Here is a 17963-nt window from a genome sequence, read left to right as displayed (position 1 = left end):
TAGTTACTGACGTGTACTGTTTGTTTTCATTGTTGATGACTCGTCTTTGATGACCCTGCTATGATACGTTGGTCTATGATCTTACGTTGAGCAGCAGGGACATCATAGATAAACATTACAGGTGATGGAGCTTCTATGCATTGCATACGAGGGGAATGAGTGAGAGTCTTGAAGTGTACAATAATCTTATTGTTTTAACTTTACATGTAGTATATTTTCATTCAGGTTGTTTATGTTTTGAGTTTGAGGCACATGTCCCCCTTTTTGTATAAGTTATCTCCGCTGCATTGTTTTTATGGTTTGTATGATTTAAATAGTTATCGTTCTTTTTTTTTTCTTCAAACTCAAGCATTTACTTTGGAACCACGATCCATGCTTAACTTGTCGACAGAGGATTAGGCGATGAACATTCCGCCGTGATATTTTGTTACAAGGCCCATGTTGCCTCTTCTTGATTATGTTTTAGTGCGCGTTTATTTTCTTTTGGTGCGTGCACTTTCAAGGTAGATGCTGCCAAAATTTCTGCATGATTTTGTTTGGAAGTTTTTCTATAATCCCTTTAATTAAATCAATCAGACTTTACTTCTTTTCTTTTCCTTTTCTTTATTTTTATTTTTATTTTGTTTTAAATGTAACATTCTGTTTCCTTGTTATTTTGGTTCCGTTTAGAGGGTCGAAAATTCAAAAGTGTTACACATTAGAGAACGCATTGTTTTGGCTTGAGATAGCAAATTCAATTTAGGTGAAAATGTGAAATCATTATTTCAATAGTAATGTATGGTGGTACCACCACTCTTTTTCTTCCATAGTTTTTGTACTTCGATTCTACAACGTATCGCTTGTTTGCTTCTTTGGTTTGAATTTCTCTTTTCCATAAATTTCTTATGATTCTATGATGATAACCGTATTTTTGAGCAATCCATTTGAATGTACCATGAGGAAGTGAGTCACTAACTTTTCGTGACAACATTTCTTGGAAAATAAGATGCCTTAACTCATTGCTGAGCCTTGGCTTATGATGATCTTGTTGTGGTTCTTGTTCTTCCATGTTCTATGGTTCTTCTTCTGATTATGAACTGGACTCTAGATCATATGCATTTGATCCAAAGTACCAAGCCCATGTTGCTCATCTTCACTTCCCGAAGCCATTGAAGGGCAATGATGCATTGATTTTTTTCAGAAATTGTTAAGGCTATTGTTTTTTTAGATAATTGAAGGCTTTGTGGACAGTTAAGTATGTCTGTTTTACTGATTTTTGATGTATTGTTTTCACAGCAGCCTTTATAGGCTGATTTGAAATTTGTAAAGTCATTTTTTTTTTCAGATTATTGATTGTAATTTCTTATTTGAGTAAATTTAGTTGTTAATCCATGTAAGTGTAATTTGGCCAATGAAAGGCCTATAATGGTTGTTCTGTTTTTTGTATGGAGGGATTAAGTTCCCTTCTTTTTTTACATTAGAGCTCCAAACTTTTCCAATTCGAAAAGTTGGTTAATTTCCCTCTATGTACGATTCTCTCTCCTTTTTAATTACTTTAATAAAATCAGTTTTTTTTGTTTTACTTTTATTTATAATTATTTTCTCTCTCATACTTCCAATCAATCATTACTTCACACTACTATTTAATTAAAATAATATCCACTACAACTAAAGATTTTATCTTTCTTAATATGTTTGAAAAATCTAAAGTGGAAGAACATAAAAGATAGGAGGAAGTACTATTTAAAAAAAGTTTAATATAAATAATAAACCCTGCCTTGTGTAGGATATTGAGAGCGTCCTTTATCTCTGCTTTTATAAATAATAGAGTATTTCCTTTATTTTTAATTAATATTTCTATTTTCAGTTTTATTTATTCTTCTACTAAAAAAACTATCTTTTTATAGTAATATTTTTTTTGAATATAATTAGTAACGATCACTCTAGTTTAATATTTTTTAATACTTATGGTGCTCATGTATTTTCTACTAATTTTATTTGAAGTAATATTTTTATGATGCTTATTGTCTCCGTATGTTTTCCTAATTAACTTTATTTTAATATTTTTTTGTGTTTTGGTTCTCATATTTTTTTCTACTAACTTTATTTTAATATTTTTAATGCTTATTGTTCTACTTTTTATCCATTAACTTTATTATTCAATAAAATAATATCTTCACCGTCTAAAAATAGTAAACTTTTTAAATTCCGTGAACATTTTTATGTGAACATCAAATAGAAACAAATAGAAATAGAGGGAATACTATTTTAGAAAAATCTTTTAAATAATTATTCAAAATGGCTTTGACTAAGCCTTATTTAGGTAACCTAATTTTAACTGATTGAAACTTATTTTTAGTTATAAATCGTAATTTAGTTGTACTGATTAAAATTGATTTTACTAATTGTAACTAATTATTATTAATTAAAACTAAATAATACTGAATAAACTAATTTTTAATTACTACTACTAATTTTTTAAGGTGAATGATCTCAGTGATTTAATGTGTTTTTGGACTGCATAGACCGTACACGTCAAGTTATAATGAAAGAAAAATATGAAAATCATATTATTATTTTAAAATTAATAATGGATAGATATTCATCGACGTGGAGAAATTCAGGTGAATGTGAAAATGAAATATTCAGAAATAAGTTAAATTAACATTTTGCCAACTGTCTGGAAAACGAATAACCTATAGACTTTTAAAAAATAGGAGTTTCCAGAAACAAATTATTAATTAAAATAATAAGCAACAAAATCTCGTTGATTGATATATTTGAAATGATCACAAAAAAGTCAAAATTGTTAACATTATTCTAAGTTCTAACAGCAATTAAGCCTTAATTTCCAGAAAAATATCACGATCAGTTACAAGTATTTCAGAATAGAAGAAGTATAGTCTCTTTTTGTTTTTTAAAAAAGTTTTTCTTTGTTATATTGGGCGTTTTATTTATTGTTTATATAAAAAAATTTTAAATTTTTGTTATAAATTTTGGTTAAAATTTTCTTTACTTATCTTTATTTTAATATTTTAATAATATTTATGTTTTCAACATGTCTTTCTTAGTTTGTGGTCTTCAAATTTATTCGACTAACTTTCTTTTAATATATTTTTTAATATTTATAATCTTTACTTTTTCACTATTTAACCAATTCAATAAAATAATATATTTATTATATAAAAATTGTATTTTCATAATTTTTGTTAAATATTTCTTTTGAGAATTCATATGTGCTCATGATTTCATAATCATGATGCAAAATCTGGGTAATCTCAGCCACTCATCAGTTGAAGATAGTACAAACCTTGGACTTGGAGAAGCCTTTTGTAGGTCTCCTCTTCCTTTTCGTGAAAGATTGAAATAAATGAGATTATTTAGCAATTTAATTCCAAGTATAAGATTGGGTTAAACTTATGTTCCAAAATAAGCTTCCGTACATCCAAGTCTAGCCTCGGGAAAGTCGCTGTTAGTAACAGCGAAAGTGAAACAAAAAAAAAAAAATTAAAAGCCCAAAGTCGCTGTTAGTAACAGCGACTTAAAAAAAAATAAAAAATTAAAAGCCCAAAGTCGCTGTTACTAACAGCGATTAAAAAAAAAATTTTTTTTTTTTTTTTTTTTTTTTTTTTTTTTAAATTTAAGTATCTATCACCTTGACCACCCATCTTTTTTGGCAATGGTTTTTTCTTAAAATTTTCATGTTAACTTTTTCAAGATACCCAAATCTTCGAAACCATCACATTGTTAGGAAGCCGCTAAGCTGTTATCAGTTGCATTTATTAAAAGCTTGGCACTTCGATCTTATATACATCTTCTAAGTTCATTGGGGTTAACTGGAACGTGCTTATAGCGTACAAACTTACTGATTGTGACAATAGGAATTTCAATTGTACACAGGCCTTGGTATCTTGAGTGTAAACTTAGGTTTATATAATCATTATATTTCTCCTCAGCTGTGACCAAATTAATCTAATGCTTCATTGATTTCAGTCTCTAGCATGATCTGAGACTAGCTGTTGGGAACTTCCACTCATAACTAACTCGTGAATAATTAATTTTACCAAACATCTCTCGAAAAAGTTGTATTTAGTTATATCAAAAGCCAACAAAAGCAACTAAAACTTTCAACTAGTAAAACAAACCAATTCAAAAAACAAACAACTAACAACCAATTGTCAAACGCCCCTATGTTTCTCGAAAAACTTTGAGCTAGTCATACAATCAAACTAGAAAAATAATCGAATAGAAAAACTAGTTATATAGTGCCTTGAAGCTAAAAAAAAGGATATGTTTAAGGTTACTACTAACAGGGACTTAAAAAAAAAAAAAAAAAAAAAAAAAATTTTTTTTTTTAGTCAGTAACAGCGACTTTGGGCTTTTAATTTTTTATTTTTTTTAAGTCGCTGTTACTAACAGCGACTTTGGGCTTTTAATTTTTTTTTTTTTTCACTTTCGCTGTTACTAACAGCGACTTACCCGAGGCTAGGCTTGGATGTACGGAAGCTTATTTTGGGACATAAGTTTAACCCAATCTTATACTTGGAATTAAATTGCTAAATAATCTCATTTATTTCAATCGATGTAGACTGCAATGCCGTACTTTGTTATTACTTCACGGTTGATTCATAAAATAAGCGACCTAATTGAAAATTGAATTTAAAATAGAAAAAATTACTTAGAATAATTTAATTTTTTTATGATTTTCTTATAATAATGTTACCTATTGATTAACCATGAATATTTTCAATTTTAGGGGATATTTGCTTAGAGTAAATTTAGGTAACCCGATGACCTGCTATAGTAGGTAAGTCATTAGAAAAGTAAATTAAAAATTAATGAAAAATTAGAGAAAATTTTAAAAATTTAGATAATAATTCTGAATAATAAACACAAATCATATTTTTTTTCAACATTTTTCAACATTTTTTTGACATTCAATTTTAATTTATTTTTTTTAATAAAAATACACTTGCTATAGCAAGTCATCAGGTTACCGGGTTTACTTTTAGAAAATACCTTTTAAAGATGGGATTATTTATGATAAATCAATAGATGAAATTATTATAAGAAAATCATAAAAATATTGAATCATTTTCAGGTAATTTTCCTTTTAAAATATTACTCTATGTCAAATATTTATGACAAGCATATGATTTTCAACTGAAATAAGATCAATTATGAAAGTTTGACATTTTTGAAAACAAACTTTAGACCATCGGATAAAATTTTACTTCATATGTCAAATATTTATGATAAGCATGGATGATTTTCTAATACTTTGGGCACATAATTGAAAAAAATATACGAAGGATCTAAATTTTGTAAATTAAGATGGTTAAAAATTAAAATAAATGAAAAAAAAATCAATGTAAACAATTATTTAGGATTGATATATTACTTCATGTAATCGATTCTAATCTTTTAGATATAGACTCTGACATTATTTTTGTAGAGGCATATACACTTATGACATTATTTTTTCAGTTAAGATTTGAAGTTTAATTATCATCTAAACCTCACAATTTTGTTTTTACTCTTTTATTATAGATAATTAAATAATGATAATGACAAGATATAATGACGTTAAATCTTTGATGTGATGAGGTCTTTTCAGTGCTCCCCTGCTAAGTAGGAGTACTACAGTGCCACCCACAATTTCAACCAATTATTATGCCAAATTTGTGTAGCAACTCATCTCAAGATTCAAGTCTACTTAAATCCAAATTTCCCATTCCTCCAAAAAAAAAAAAAGACAAAAATATAGCGATCGTATGAAGTGTCTAATTTGAAAGCATTATCTTTTGTGAAAATTACTTTCAAATGAAAATGATCTATATGATAAATATAGATATGGTTCATACTATCTACGTTTTGAAATTCTTGGTACACAAGTATTTATGGTATTATTTGCTATGTAAGATTATTTTGGCCAACGTGCAAAAAAAAATTTAACTAAGTAAGTTCATGTTTGAATCATTTAATCATATGTTTTTATAATTTTTAATTTTATGATTTTTTATTATGCAAAACTTAAAATATAAATGATCAAAATAACACATTAAATTGCGTAATAAAGTGAAATATAATAAGTATAATAGAACGGAGAAATTATGATAAAGTAGATGACAACTAATTTCTATGTTGTTATAGACGATAATAATTTTTACAAAAAAATTCCGTCCAAAATTTCCATTATTAATCTGTAATAAAAACTGAGAACATTCATAAAAATTCCATAAGCATCACGAAAAATAAAAGAAGACTAGCTAAGATTTTATCATAGTTCAGTACACAAAACGACCTATATACATTAAAGCTCACAATAATAAGATAATAGATAGTGTTGTGCATTAAATAATATTACCTCCATTCCTTGTTGGTCAAACTATTTTGGGAAAATTAAATTTTATTTCAGTTGAAAAAAAAATTATTTTCTACATATTTTTTAACCAAATTTTACCTAACTCTGTTTCCTCAACCTACCTTGTAATACAAATCATTTGAAGAAATTCGCTAATTAGCCTATGATCACATTGGCAAGACTAATCCATATGAGAACTTCTACTCCATTATTAATCATCCATTGATTATTAAAGAGGAGTTTCCAAAGTCAACTAAAAATAATAAAAACACTAGTAATTTATAATAATTTTGTTCATATCATTCCAGAACAATCTGCCAAATTCTAAAGTTCAAACCTTTTCTAGATTATGATTACTTCTTGCTCTTGAATTCTCAATTCTTATTAATATATTTTATTCCGGTTGAATTCGTCCCAAACTTGTTTTAAAATATGGGACAAGTAATTGAATTGTATCACCAGCTGCGTATCCAATCTTAGGTCATAGTAGGTTTGTATAGTAAATTTTTTTAAAAAATAAAGAAATAATGTAATAGATTAATTTCAGATATTAGGCTTTACCATAAAGAAAATTATGGGTCCATCTCTATGTGTAACATGTAATACATGCAAATGACACAGAATAGATTCATCCTATATGAAAAGGTTAGTGTTCGAACCTTTCTATACTAACATCCTGAATTCACCTCAAGTTTTTATCAAATTAAACTGGACTTATTATCAATATTAACATATAATCAGAAAAACACGCACTTTATAAGCCAAAGGTATATCATCTCAAAACCAAATGACAAAATATTATCTGTTAACACCTCCAACTACTTATTATCCACTGATTTTTTGAAGAATTTCATAACCTTAAACAGTACAAACACTAACTTATATTCTTATCATTCCAGAACGACCCACCAAATGAAAAATACAAACCACTTCTTGAAAATGATTACTTCTTCATGGTCTTAATCCTCATGTAAATATTTACACGCATTTCTAACCCGAACTTTCTCCTCCTATAAGATTGAAGTATAACCATAAATTACTCAAGCTGAAACAAAGCACTAAAAGAAATGTCTCCGATTCTTCAGTTCTCAAAGATTTATTTTCTCCATCCCCTAACACTCCCATCCATATTCTTATTAATTTTCCTCTACAAATGGGTATACAAAAATCCATCCAGAACCAGAAAACTGCCACCTTCACCAACCAAGTTACCCATATTAGGCAACCTTCACCTGCTTGGTAGATTCCCTCACCGTTCACTGCACTCATTATCAATGCGATATGGAGAAGTGATGTTGATTTACCTTGGTAGTACTCCCTCCTTTGTGATCGCGTCTGCTCAAGCAGCTTGCGAGATTATGAAAACACATGATACTATCTTCTCTAATAGACCTGTATCAAGCATCACAAAAAGGATTATATATTGTGGCAAAGACTTGGTCTTTTCTCCTTATGGTGGATACTGGAGACAGATAAGGAGTATATGTGTCTTACAGGTTTTAAGTAACAAAAAGGTTCAATCTTTTAGGAATTTGAGAGAAGAAGAGGTGAGTTTGGTGGTTGAAATGATCAGGAAATCAGAGCAAAAAGCAGTGAATATGAGTGAGATTTTCATGATGTATTCAACCAATGTGTTGTGTAGGACAGCATATGGAAAGACGTATGCAGGAGAAGTGGGGACAAATTTTAAGCAACTTTTGAAAGAGTTTGTTGAGGTTATGGCAGAGATTAAGATTGGAGATTTTATACCTTGGCTTGGTTGGGTTGATAAACTGACGGGTCTGGAGAAAAGGGTGGAGAAAGTTGCTAAAGAATTCGATCAGTTTCTTCAGCATGTTGTTCAAGAGCATCTCGATCGTAAGACTGAAAAAGAAGAAAATGATAAGGATTTTGTGGATATTTTGCTGGATGCTCAAAGGGAAAATCCAGCTGCTCTTTCCATGGACAGCATTAAAGCCATTGTACTGGTAATTAAAGAATAACTCATGCACTCTCAATAAAAATAATAATAATATCATGACTTCAACAATCAACTTAAAAGCATCAAAGCCATTATTATAAAATTATCTATATAGAACAGAAATCCGGTATTCATTTCTAACTGATTAACAATCAAAAGCTTAAGTTAATGGTTGAAGTCATGATATATAGTATATTCTATCATTCCAATCACACGAGAGCGCTTTAAGCTAGCAGTGTGGATGAAATACATGCCCTTCTCGATTCTCGGTGCTAAATATTCTGGTTGAAATAATGAGATTTGAACTCGTGACTTTTTAGCCACGTTGACCTCATATACTACGTCAAGAAATTTATTTGACCAAAAACTTAAACTAATGGTTGAAATCTCACTACATATTATAGACTTTACCGCTTTACAATAGCAGTTATATATTGCATACTAAACAAAAATCTAATACCACGAAGAAGCAGGGTGTATTTGTTTTTTTGCATCTTTAGTATTTTAGTTGGAATAAGAAAAAACAACAAGCAGTTAACCTCGCAGTTTTAACAGGATAAATACATGTGTCTTTATTTTTAGAAAAATATAATAAATTTTAGTATAATCTAATTTTAATCGGGTAAAATAAAAAATAAATTGATAAATATTTTTTTATTTAATGAATGAATTTAATGTGTGTACTTTGTAATCCCATATCCCAACTAAATTTTATGGAGTATACTTTATATTTTTACTCGTCTCAATCAATTTGCTAAATTTTCACATTTAGAAATGATTCTCAATTTCTCATATCTTTTCTAATTATAACCCACATATTTTATTTATCTTTAAATATTATTACATCCACACAATCAAATTTTTTATTCTACCAATAAACCAATTATTCTCTTAAGAAATAGATTTAGTACAATGTAACAAATCTAATGAATAATAGAAGTATGTATTATAGAGACTCATTATTATATTATAATATATCATCATTATCTATCCAGTTCGCAAAATACTGACTACTCTCATTACTTAAAAATGTTTTACCAATTATTATCACCTAATAATTCACAAATAGAATAGATGAGATTTTGAAAGATCTTGCAATTATTATCACCATGGTTGGGGAATTATTTGTGTGCGCAGTCTTTTGTACCCATTCCTTGAACGGTACGGGTATTGTTTGTCCGCTACCTTTCTCCCCTAAACCCTGACCTATGCGGGATACTGGGTGGATGACTATGACTTGCAAATCAACCAATCATGGTTACCTAATTCAATATAGAAAACCACGATAATTAAGTGTGAATGAAGTTTCCATAAACTTCATAAACTTGAGAAACTTACAGCTGCCTGTGTTTGTGAAGGATATGTTTGCTGCTGGATCCGATACTACTTATACGCTGCTAGAGTGGACAATGACAGAGTTGATGAGGCATCCCCACGTTATGAAGGAACTGCAAGATGAAGTAAGGGGAATCAGCAGTAAAAATCTGATGGTATCCGAAGACGATTTGGAAAAGATGAAGTACATGAAAGCAGTGATCAAGGAGGTACTAAGGCTACATCCACCACTCCCATTGCTGCTGTTTCGAGAACCTTCTCAGGACGCAAAAATAAATGGGTATGACATTGCTGCAAAGACAACAGTAATCATCAATGCGTGGGCAATACAGAGAGACCCTACTTACTGGGAACAACCAGAGGAATTTCGTCCAGAGAGGTTCTTGAACTCAACAGTAGACTTCAAAGGCCTGGATTTTCATCTGATTCCCTTTGGAGCAGGCAGAAGAGGCTGCCCAGGGATATCCTTTGCTTTATTCAATGCTGAGCTTGCATTAGCAAATCTTGTTCACTTATTTGACTGGAAATTACCCAATGGAACAGAAGATGAGACTTCTGAAGTGCCTGAAAACCCAGGAATAACAATCAACAGACGAGATCCTCTTATGGTCATTGCAATTCCACATTGCTTCTAGTGGAAGTGAAACATCAATGTACAGGACAATGAACCTCTAGAAGGTGGGTCTCTGTTTGATACTGATGCAACAATGGGGGACACAGCCATCTCCGTTTTAGTTTTTGTACTTTTCTTAGTTTGGTGCAACGAAAAGTTTTCGTTTTCCTAAAAAAAGACAATGAACCTATATCAAAGCATATTTCAAGCTCCAAATAATTATATTTGTTATACAAAGTAGATATGTACCCTTGAATAAATATAATGTTTAATTATTTCTTATCAAAGGTTATGAATCTAAGATGTGGGCAAGCTGATTGTAGCCCTATCCAAAATATATGTTTAATTTCTTCCTTTTTTATTCGTTCCCTCGTAAATGAACAATAAAAACTTTTCTTATCATTTTTTCTCTCCCTTTCCCTTTGCTTCCCCTTTCCATCTTTTCCTTTTCATTCTAAATTCTTGTCCAAATATAATGTAAATGATGCTGATAAACAATTTTCATTAAAAGATAATATTTTTATCATTCGAATAGAAACAATAGAAAAACGTACCTCCTCCGAGCCAATATTATGTTTTATTTTCATATTTAATATGTTTTGTTTTATTTATTCCACTTTTTTAAGATGAATTGTAAATAAATTTCTGAAGTCCAACTATAAAGTCAAGTCTCAAATTGGGTAGAGATTGAATAATTCTCATATTGCTCTTGGATGAATATGATTGTACTATATCGCATTAGAAATTGTCACAAGTTCACAACTATTACTATTTATGATCACCCATAACTAGATTATGTAGTGATAGACTTTCGGCAAGCTTCTTAATAAACAATTCTATTGATAGCTCTCATATTCCATTGTACATCCATTATAATAAGAGACGTATCTCAAACTCAACCCATTAAAAATTAATGTCTACTTTCAATATCTTAATGTCTACTTACATTATTTTTAATGCCTATTATAATAATTTAAAAATTATATAATGAGCCAGCCCAATTAGCAATGATCCCTCACAAAAATTTATGTAATAATAATGTGCAAATTGTAAGAAGTCAACAACTCAAAATGTTGACGAGGTAATGATTTGGCCAAGAAAACCTTATCCAATTATAAGGAAATGAGACATTTAGAATAAATAAGTAAATAGGAATTAAGTCTTATCCAGCAAATATCAACTTCCTCAGGCAAAGCCTTGTGTCAATTCTCACCCAACTCTCCTTTTTTCTCAGCCTATCTAGTAATTCAAAAAAACCCTAACCCAAAATAGCAACGGAAAATTTAAGATGATTTAGCCAAAAAGAGAAAAAGGACGGGTGTCTTAGTTAAAGAAAATGAGAGGGTGAATAGGAAGAGGTTAGTATTTAAAATACTTCAAACAAACTACTCCTTTTATTCTAATAATCAAATGTATTCTAATCAAAATCTTGTACTGCGAACTACAACTATTAGAAAAGAAAAAATTTTGCAATTTCACAATGTCAAAGTTGGTTCTAAGATACCCTTATTTTGTGGGAAAACTGGCAGACTTCATTGCACATTTGATTACGGTCAAATAAAAAGAAAATTGTAGTCATGTATACACTTGAACTTTCTCAGAAAAAAATCCATTACTTCTAACATTACGTTTGGAGAAAAATTTTCTATCCAAATTTTTCCACGGAGAGAAATTGATTACTAATGAAAACTAACTTTAAGATTGGATAGCATTTTTGATTTTTGGAAGGAAAGGAAAAGAAAAAGAGGGGAAGAAAAGGGCAAAAGTCCTATATAAACTTCGTTCACACTATTTTAGTATGCACAAATCTAAAAATAACAAATAATTCTCGATGAATGTACTTGTCAAGTGGAAAAACATACTATTTTTATACATTTTAAGGTTGATGCACACTTAATTAGTATCAACCAAGTCTATACAAAACTTCAAAAGATTGAAAAGGGAGGGACAGGAAATTTGATATGTTTTCATTTAAAATATAAAGAGATTCCTAATTTTGTTTCCCTCCTTTTCCTATTGGCATTCAATTGAGGGAAATGCAATTCCTCTATTTTCCTCCCATTTCTTTCCTTTCATTTCCTCCTATCCAGAAATAGTGTAAGAGACTTACTACCTTTAAATTCCTTCCTTCTAACTACCTACCTTTAAAAATTGGTAACCAAACAAATAAATTATATACCTCTACATTCCTCTCATCCCTTTCCCTCCAATTTCTTCGATCCAGACAAAGTGTGAGGGGATCTAAACTCATACTACAGGGCAATGGAGAAAAAAAAAATCAGAAATGACAAGGTAAAAACAAAGGTACAGGTAGATAGCAGACAAAGGAAGAAAAAATGAGGCAATATATCTTTTTGCCCATTCAAACGGATGTATTTTGAAGAATTTTGTTCTCACATGTCATTCTATACAAACTAATCCATGCTAATACAAAATATAAGCCTATTTATACGATAACAAGCCCTAATGCATATACATTTACAGCTTGTTTGGTAATAAGTGATATATGTTAGTAATGATAAATGGTAATGGTAAATGTATATTTACAGCTGTAATTAATTTCATAAATATTAGCATACTTTTAATTCTTATTACTCCTAAAATATAAACCTAATGAAGAGAAGTTTCATAATTCATGATCTAAAACAGTAAAAAAGCTTAACTTACAATAATTCTATTCATATCAATCCAGAACAATCTGCCAAATTGAAAAATTCAAACCACTTCTAGATATGATTACTTCTTCATGTTCTTAATTCTTATTATAATGTTTAGAGTGTAGACACCTTAGGAACTCCAATATTCCCTTTCCTATGAATTTGAAGTATAATTTTATATTATTCAAGGGGAAACAAAGAACTAAAAGAAATGTCTCCTATTATGAAAAACATGATACTAATCTTCTCCTATAGACCTGTATCAAGCATCACTAGGGAAAAGAGTTAGCTTTTTCTCCCTATGGTGAATACTGGAGACATATAAGGAGTCCTGTAATTATACAGGTTTTAAGTAACAAAAAGGTTTTCAGGTATGTCAGAGAAAAAGAGGTGAGTTTGGTTGGTGATTGAAATGAGTGAGATTTTGATGAAAATCTTCTCCTATTAAAATTTGTTCCCACTTCTCCGGAACACTTCTTTCCATATGCTGTCCTACACAACACTATGGTTAATTACATCATGAAAATCTCACTCATATTCTATGATTTTCATGATGTAATTAACCATTGTGTTGTGTAGGACAGCATATGGAAAGAAGTGTTCCGGAGAAGTGGGAACAAATTTTAATCAACTTTTGAAACACTCTTGTACTCTCTGTAACAATACTATCTATTTAGAAGAGAAAGCCAATATTTATTTCTTAATTAATAAGGTTTTACAAGTGTGTTTGGTAAATGTCTTGTTGCTTGACTTCTTTGATGGATTTTGGGTTTTAGATTTTTTGTTGATTAAACTGATAAAAAAAAGTATTTGTTAAATGACAATTAAGCCAACATATGAAAGCTATAAGAGTAGTTTTTTCATTGACTTTAGGCTTTTTCTTTTCTCTAATAAACAACCAACAACTAATTTTTACCAAATAACTCCGTAACGGTTAGCTAATACTTCCAGCTAGTCAAACAAACCAACAGCTCCAACTAACAATCATTTACCAAATAGACCCTTATATATTGCATGTCTAAAAAAACTAAGATCTGTGTTTCAATTTTCTTGCATTATTAGTTGAATAAGCAAAAGAGAATAGGCAGCTATATATGAATACCTCTAAATTCCGAAAGATCTTGATGTCAACCAATCATGATTAGCTTATTCAACATTGAAAACCATGATCATTAATTGTCCATAAAGTTTCCATAAACTTGAGAAATTTACAGCTGTGAAAAATTGCCTGTGTTTGTGAAGGATATGGTTGCTGCTGGATCCAATACTATTTTTACACTGTTAGAGTAGACAATGACAGAGTTGATGAGGCAGCCCCATGTTATGAAGGAACTGCAAGATGAAATTAGGGGAATCAGCAGTAAAAAACTGATGGTATTTGAAGGCGATTTAGGAAAGATAAAGTACTTGAAAGCAGTAACTATGGAGATACTAAGGCTAAATCCACAACTCCCATTGCAACTTCGCATTCTTGCAGCTAGAAACACCAATGTACAAGACAATGAACCAATATCAAAGCAAGTTTCTAGCACCTAATAACTATATTTGTTAAACAACGTAGATATGTACCTTTGTATGATTTGTTTAATTTCTATGATTAATGCTTATACAACAAAGATGTGGGCAAGCTGATTGTAGTCATATTCAAAATATGTGAGATCTTGCAGCAATTTTAATTGTTATAAGAATTTTAATTAGGTCGAGACTCGAGAGTGTTAAGGTAATGATGCTAAATAGAGAAGAAAAAAGAAAAGAGGAATATGAGAAGAGGAATCGTCTATGTATTCTAATTTCTAATACTACAGAGCCACACCTGATTTTCAACCAATTATTCCTCCTCCTTCCTGTCAACCACACATCTCAGGTAAACTCAAAGTCAAATATCCCAATTCCCAACAAAAAGACATGGAGTCTTTAATTTGATGGATAGCATATTTCATGAAAACTAAATGGTAAATGAAAATGATAATTAATTAATTTTGTTTAGTTTGTTAAAAATACTCTTCAGAAAAATAAAGATGTTGGGTAAAAAGGGTGGAGGAAAATTAGTAATCTTCTTATTTTAGAAGAAAATGTATACAATATAATGAAATTTATTAGTGCACCCAAGTTTCTATTACAATTCTATAATAAAACGAAACAATGGAAATGTGCAGACAATTTTCCAAGAAATCTTATCCTCTAAACAAACAAACCATAAACATCTTGAGAAACAGAAGACAAAATATTATCTGTTAACTCCTCCAATTACTTATTATCCACTGATTTTTTGAAGAATTTCATAACCTTAAACAGTAAAAACACTAACTTATATTCTTATCATTCCAGAACGACCCACCAAATGAAAAATATAAACCACTTCTTGAAAATGATTACTTCTTCATGGTCTTAATCCTCATGTAAATATTTACACGCATTTCTAACCCGAACTTTCTCCTCCTATAAGATTGAAGTATAACCATAAATTACTCAAGCTGAAACAAAGCACTAAAAGAAATGTCTCCGATTCTTCAGTTCTTAAAGATTTATTTTCTCCATCCCCTAACACTCCCATCCATATTCTTATTAATTTTCCTCTACAAATGGGTATACAAAAATCCATCCAGAACCAGAAAACTGCCACCTTCACCAACCAAGTTACCCATATTAGGCAACCTTCACCTGCTTGGTAGATTCCCTCACCGTTCACTGCACTCATTATCAATGCGATATGGAGAAGTGATGTTGATTTACCTTGGTAGTACTCCCTCCTTTGTGATCGCGTCTGCTCAAGCAGCTTGCGAGATTATGAAAAAACATGATACTATCTTCTCTAATAGACCTGTATCAAGCATCACAAGAAGAATATTTTATGGTGGCAAAGACTTGGTCTTTTCTTCATACGGTAATTACTGGAGACAGATAAGGAGCATTTGTGTCATACAGCTGTTAAGTAACAAAAAGGTTCAATCTTTCAGGTATGTCAGAGAAGAAGAGGTGAGTTTGATGGTTGAAAAGATCAAGAACTCAGAACAGAAACAACTGAATATGAGTGAGATTTTCATGATGTATTCAACCAATGTGTTGTGTAGGACAGCATATGGAAAGAAGTATGCAGGAGAAGGGAGAACAAATTTTAAGCAACTTTTGAAAGAGTTTGTTGAGGTTATGGCAGAGTTTAGCATAAAAGATTTAATACCTTGGCTTGGTTGGGTTGATAAACTGACTGGTCTGGACAAAAGGGTGGAGAAAGTTGCCAAAGAATTCGATCAATTCCTTCAACATGTTGTTCAAGAGCATCTCGATTGTAAGACGGAAAAAGAAGAAAATGAAAAGGATTTTGTGGATATTTTGCTGGATGCTCAAAGGGAAAATCCAACTGCTCTTTCCATGGACAGCATTAAAGCAATTGTACTGGTAAAGAATAACTCATGCACTCTCGGCAACAATATTATCTATTTAAAAGAGGCATCCAATATTACTTTCTGAATGATTAAGACTTTATGTTAAAGTTCAACAAAAAGCTTAAGCTAATGGTTTAAACTTCACAATATGTTATATACTTTATCACGCCTCCTCACAAGCGAGCCCCTTGGGCTAAAATTGTGAATGCAAACAGATTGTCTCCTCATACATAACGCTAAATATTCCATTTGAAATTATGAGGAGTGAATAAGATTCAAATCCGTGACTTTTCCGTTTCGTTAACTTTGATACTATATCAAAGAACCAACTCAACCAAAAGCTACTATGTCAAAGAAACAACTCAACCAAAAGCTTAAGTTGATGGTTGAAGCCCCACTATATGGTAGTAGGTATGTACTCTATCACTTTACATTCGCAGTTATAAATTGCATGTTAGATAAATTCTAAGAGACTAAGACCACTGAAACAGCCGAGTGTGTTTCTTTTTCTTGCATCATTGTTTGGAATAAGCATAAGAGAACAAGCAATTTAACATAAATAACTCTTAATTTCAATGAGATTTTGAAAGATCTTGCAGTCAACTAATCATGATTACCTTATTCAAGAGAGGAACTATGATCATTAATTGTCAAATGTCAATGATGTTTCCATAAACTTGAGAATCTGTGAAACATTGCCATTATACTGTTTATGAAGGATATGTTTGCTGCTGGATCCGATACTACTTTTACACTATTGGAGTGGACAATGACCGAGTTGATGAGGCATCCCCATGTTATGAAGGAACTGCAAGATGAAGTAAGGAAAATCATCAGTAAAAAACAAATGGTATCCGAAGATGATTTGGACAAAATGAAGTACTTGAAAGCAGTGATAAAGGAGGTACTAAGGCTACATCCTCCACTCCCATTGCTGGTGTTTCGAGAATCCTCTCAGGATGCCAAAATAAACATGTATGACATCGCTGCAAAGACACAAGTAATCATCAATGCATGGACAATACAGAGAGACCCTACTTACTGGGAACAGCCAGAGGATTTTCGTCCAAAGAGATTTTTGAACTCTACAGTAGACTTCAAAGGCCTGAATTTTCATCTGATTCCTTTTGGAGCTGGTAGAAGAGGTTGCCCAGGAATACCCTTTGCTTTATTCAATGCTGAGCTTGCATTAGCAAATCTTGTTTACTCATTTGACTGGAAATTACCCTATGGAGCAGAAGATTACACTGCTGATGTGCCTGAAAACCCTGGAGTAACAATCAACAGGCGAGATCCTTTAATGGTCATTGCAACTCCACATTCTTGCCGCTAGAAACACCAATGTACAAGACAAAGAACCAATATCAAAGCATATTTTGAGCTCCAAAATATTATTTGTTATACAAAGTAGACATTTACCCTTGAATGTTTTGTTTAATGTCTGATAAAACGCTAATGAAACTAAGATGTGAGCAAGTTGATTGTAGCCCTATTCAATATATTTGTGATCTTGCAGTAATTTAAATTGTTATGTGAATTTTCCATTCCCAGAACCAGTTATGAAATAGGAGTATAGCAGGTACACTACAAAATGGTATTTGATAGAGAATACGTCCAGCTCATGTTTTAAAACTCTGACTAAGATTGCTTTTCACAAAACCACGTATGTCCT

The 17963-nt window shown here is 30.8% G+C and overlaps 2 protein-coding genes and 1 long non-coding RNA gene across 6 annotated transcripts; 2 read left to right on the top strand and 1 right to left on the bottom strand.

The window, feature by feature from the left end:
* The first annotated feature begins 7094 nt into the window (after positions 1–7094).
* Positions 7095–10273, top strand: LOC130813005 (cytochrome P450 736A117-like). Its single transcript, XM_057678677.1, has 2 exons — positions 7095–8310; positions 9662–10273. Exons 1-2 carry the CDS (start codon positions 7411–7413, stop codon positions 10271–10273), a joined length of 1512 nt encoding a protein of 503 aa, XP_057534660.1. The 5' UTR covers positions 7095–7410.
* Positions 7597–15779, bottom strand: LOC130813006 (uncharacterized). Of its 4 annotated transcripts, none has more exons than XR_009042156.1 (5): positions 15642–15779; positions 14011–14240; positions 9642–10419; positions 8093–8206; positions 7597–7735 (listed from the first exon to the last, which is right to left on the bottom strand). It is a non-coding gene; the product is annotated as an uncharacterized LOC130813006 (long non-coding RNA). The 4 variants fall into 4 exon arrangements; XR_009042158.1 differs by lacking the exon at positions 15642–15779 and adding an exon at positions 14722–14862; XR_009042157.1 differs by lacking the exon at positions 15642–15779 and adding an exon at positions 14478–14686.
* On the top strand, positions 15050–17624 carry LOC130813004 (cytochrome P450 736A117-like). Its single transcript, XM_057678676.1, has 2 exons — positions 15050–16304; positions 17010–17624. The coding sequence occupies exons 1-2, from the start codon at positions 15405–15407 to the stop codon at positions 17622–17624; spliced, it is 1515 nt and encodes a 504-aa protein (XP_057534659.1). The 5' UTR covers positions 15050–15404.
* Positions 17625–17963: the final 339 nt, after the last annotated feature.

Source organism: Amaranthus tricolor, chromosome 5 (genome assembly GCF_026212465.1).
Source record: "Amaranthus tricolor cultivar Red isolate AtriRed21 chromosome 5, ASM2621246v1, whole genome shotgun sequence".
NCBI classification, from domain to species: Eukaryota; Viridiplantae; Streptophyta; class Magnoliopsida; order Caryophyllales; family Amaranthaceae; genus Amaranthus; species Amaranthus tricolor.
The sequence above is the reverse complement of the archived record's forward strand: the minus strand, read 5'-3'. Positions and strand labels throughout refer to the sequence as shown.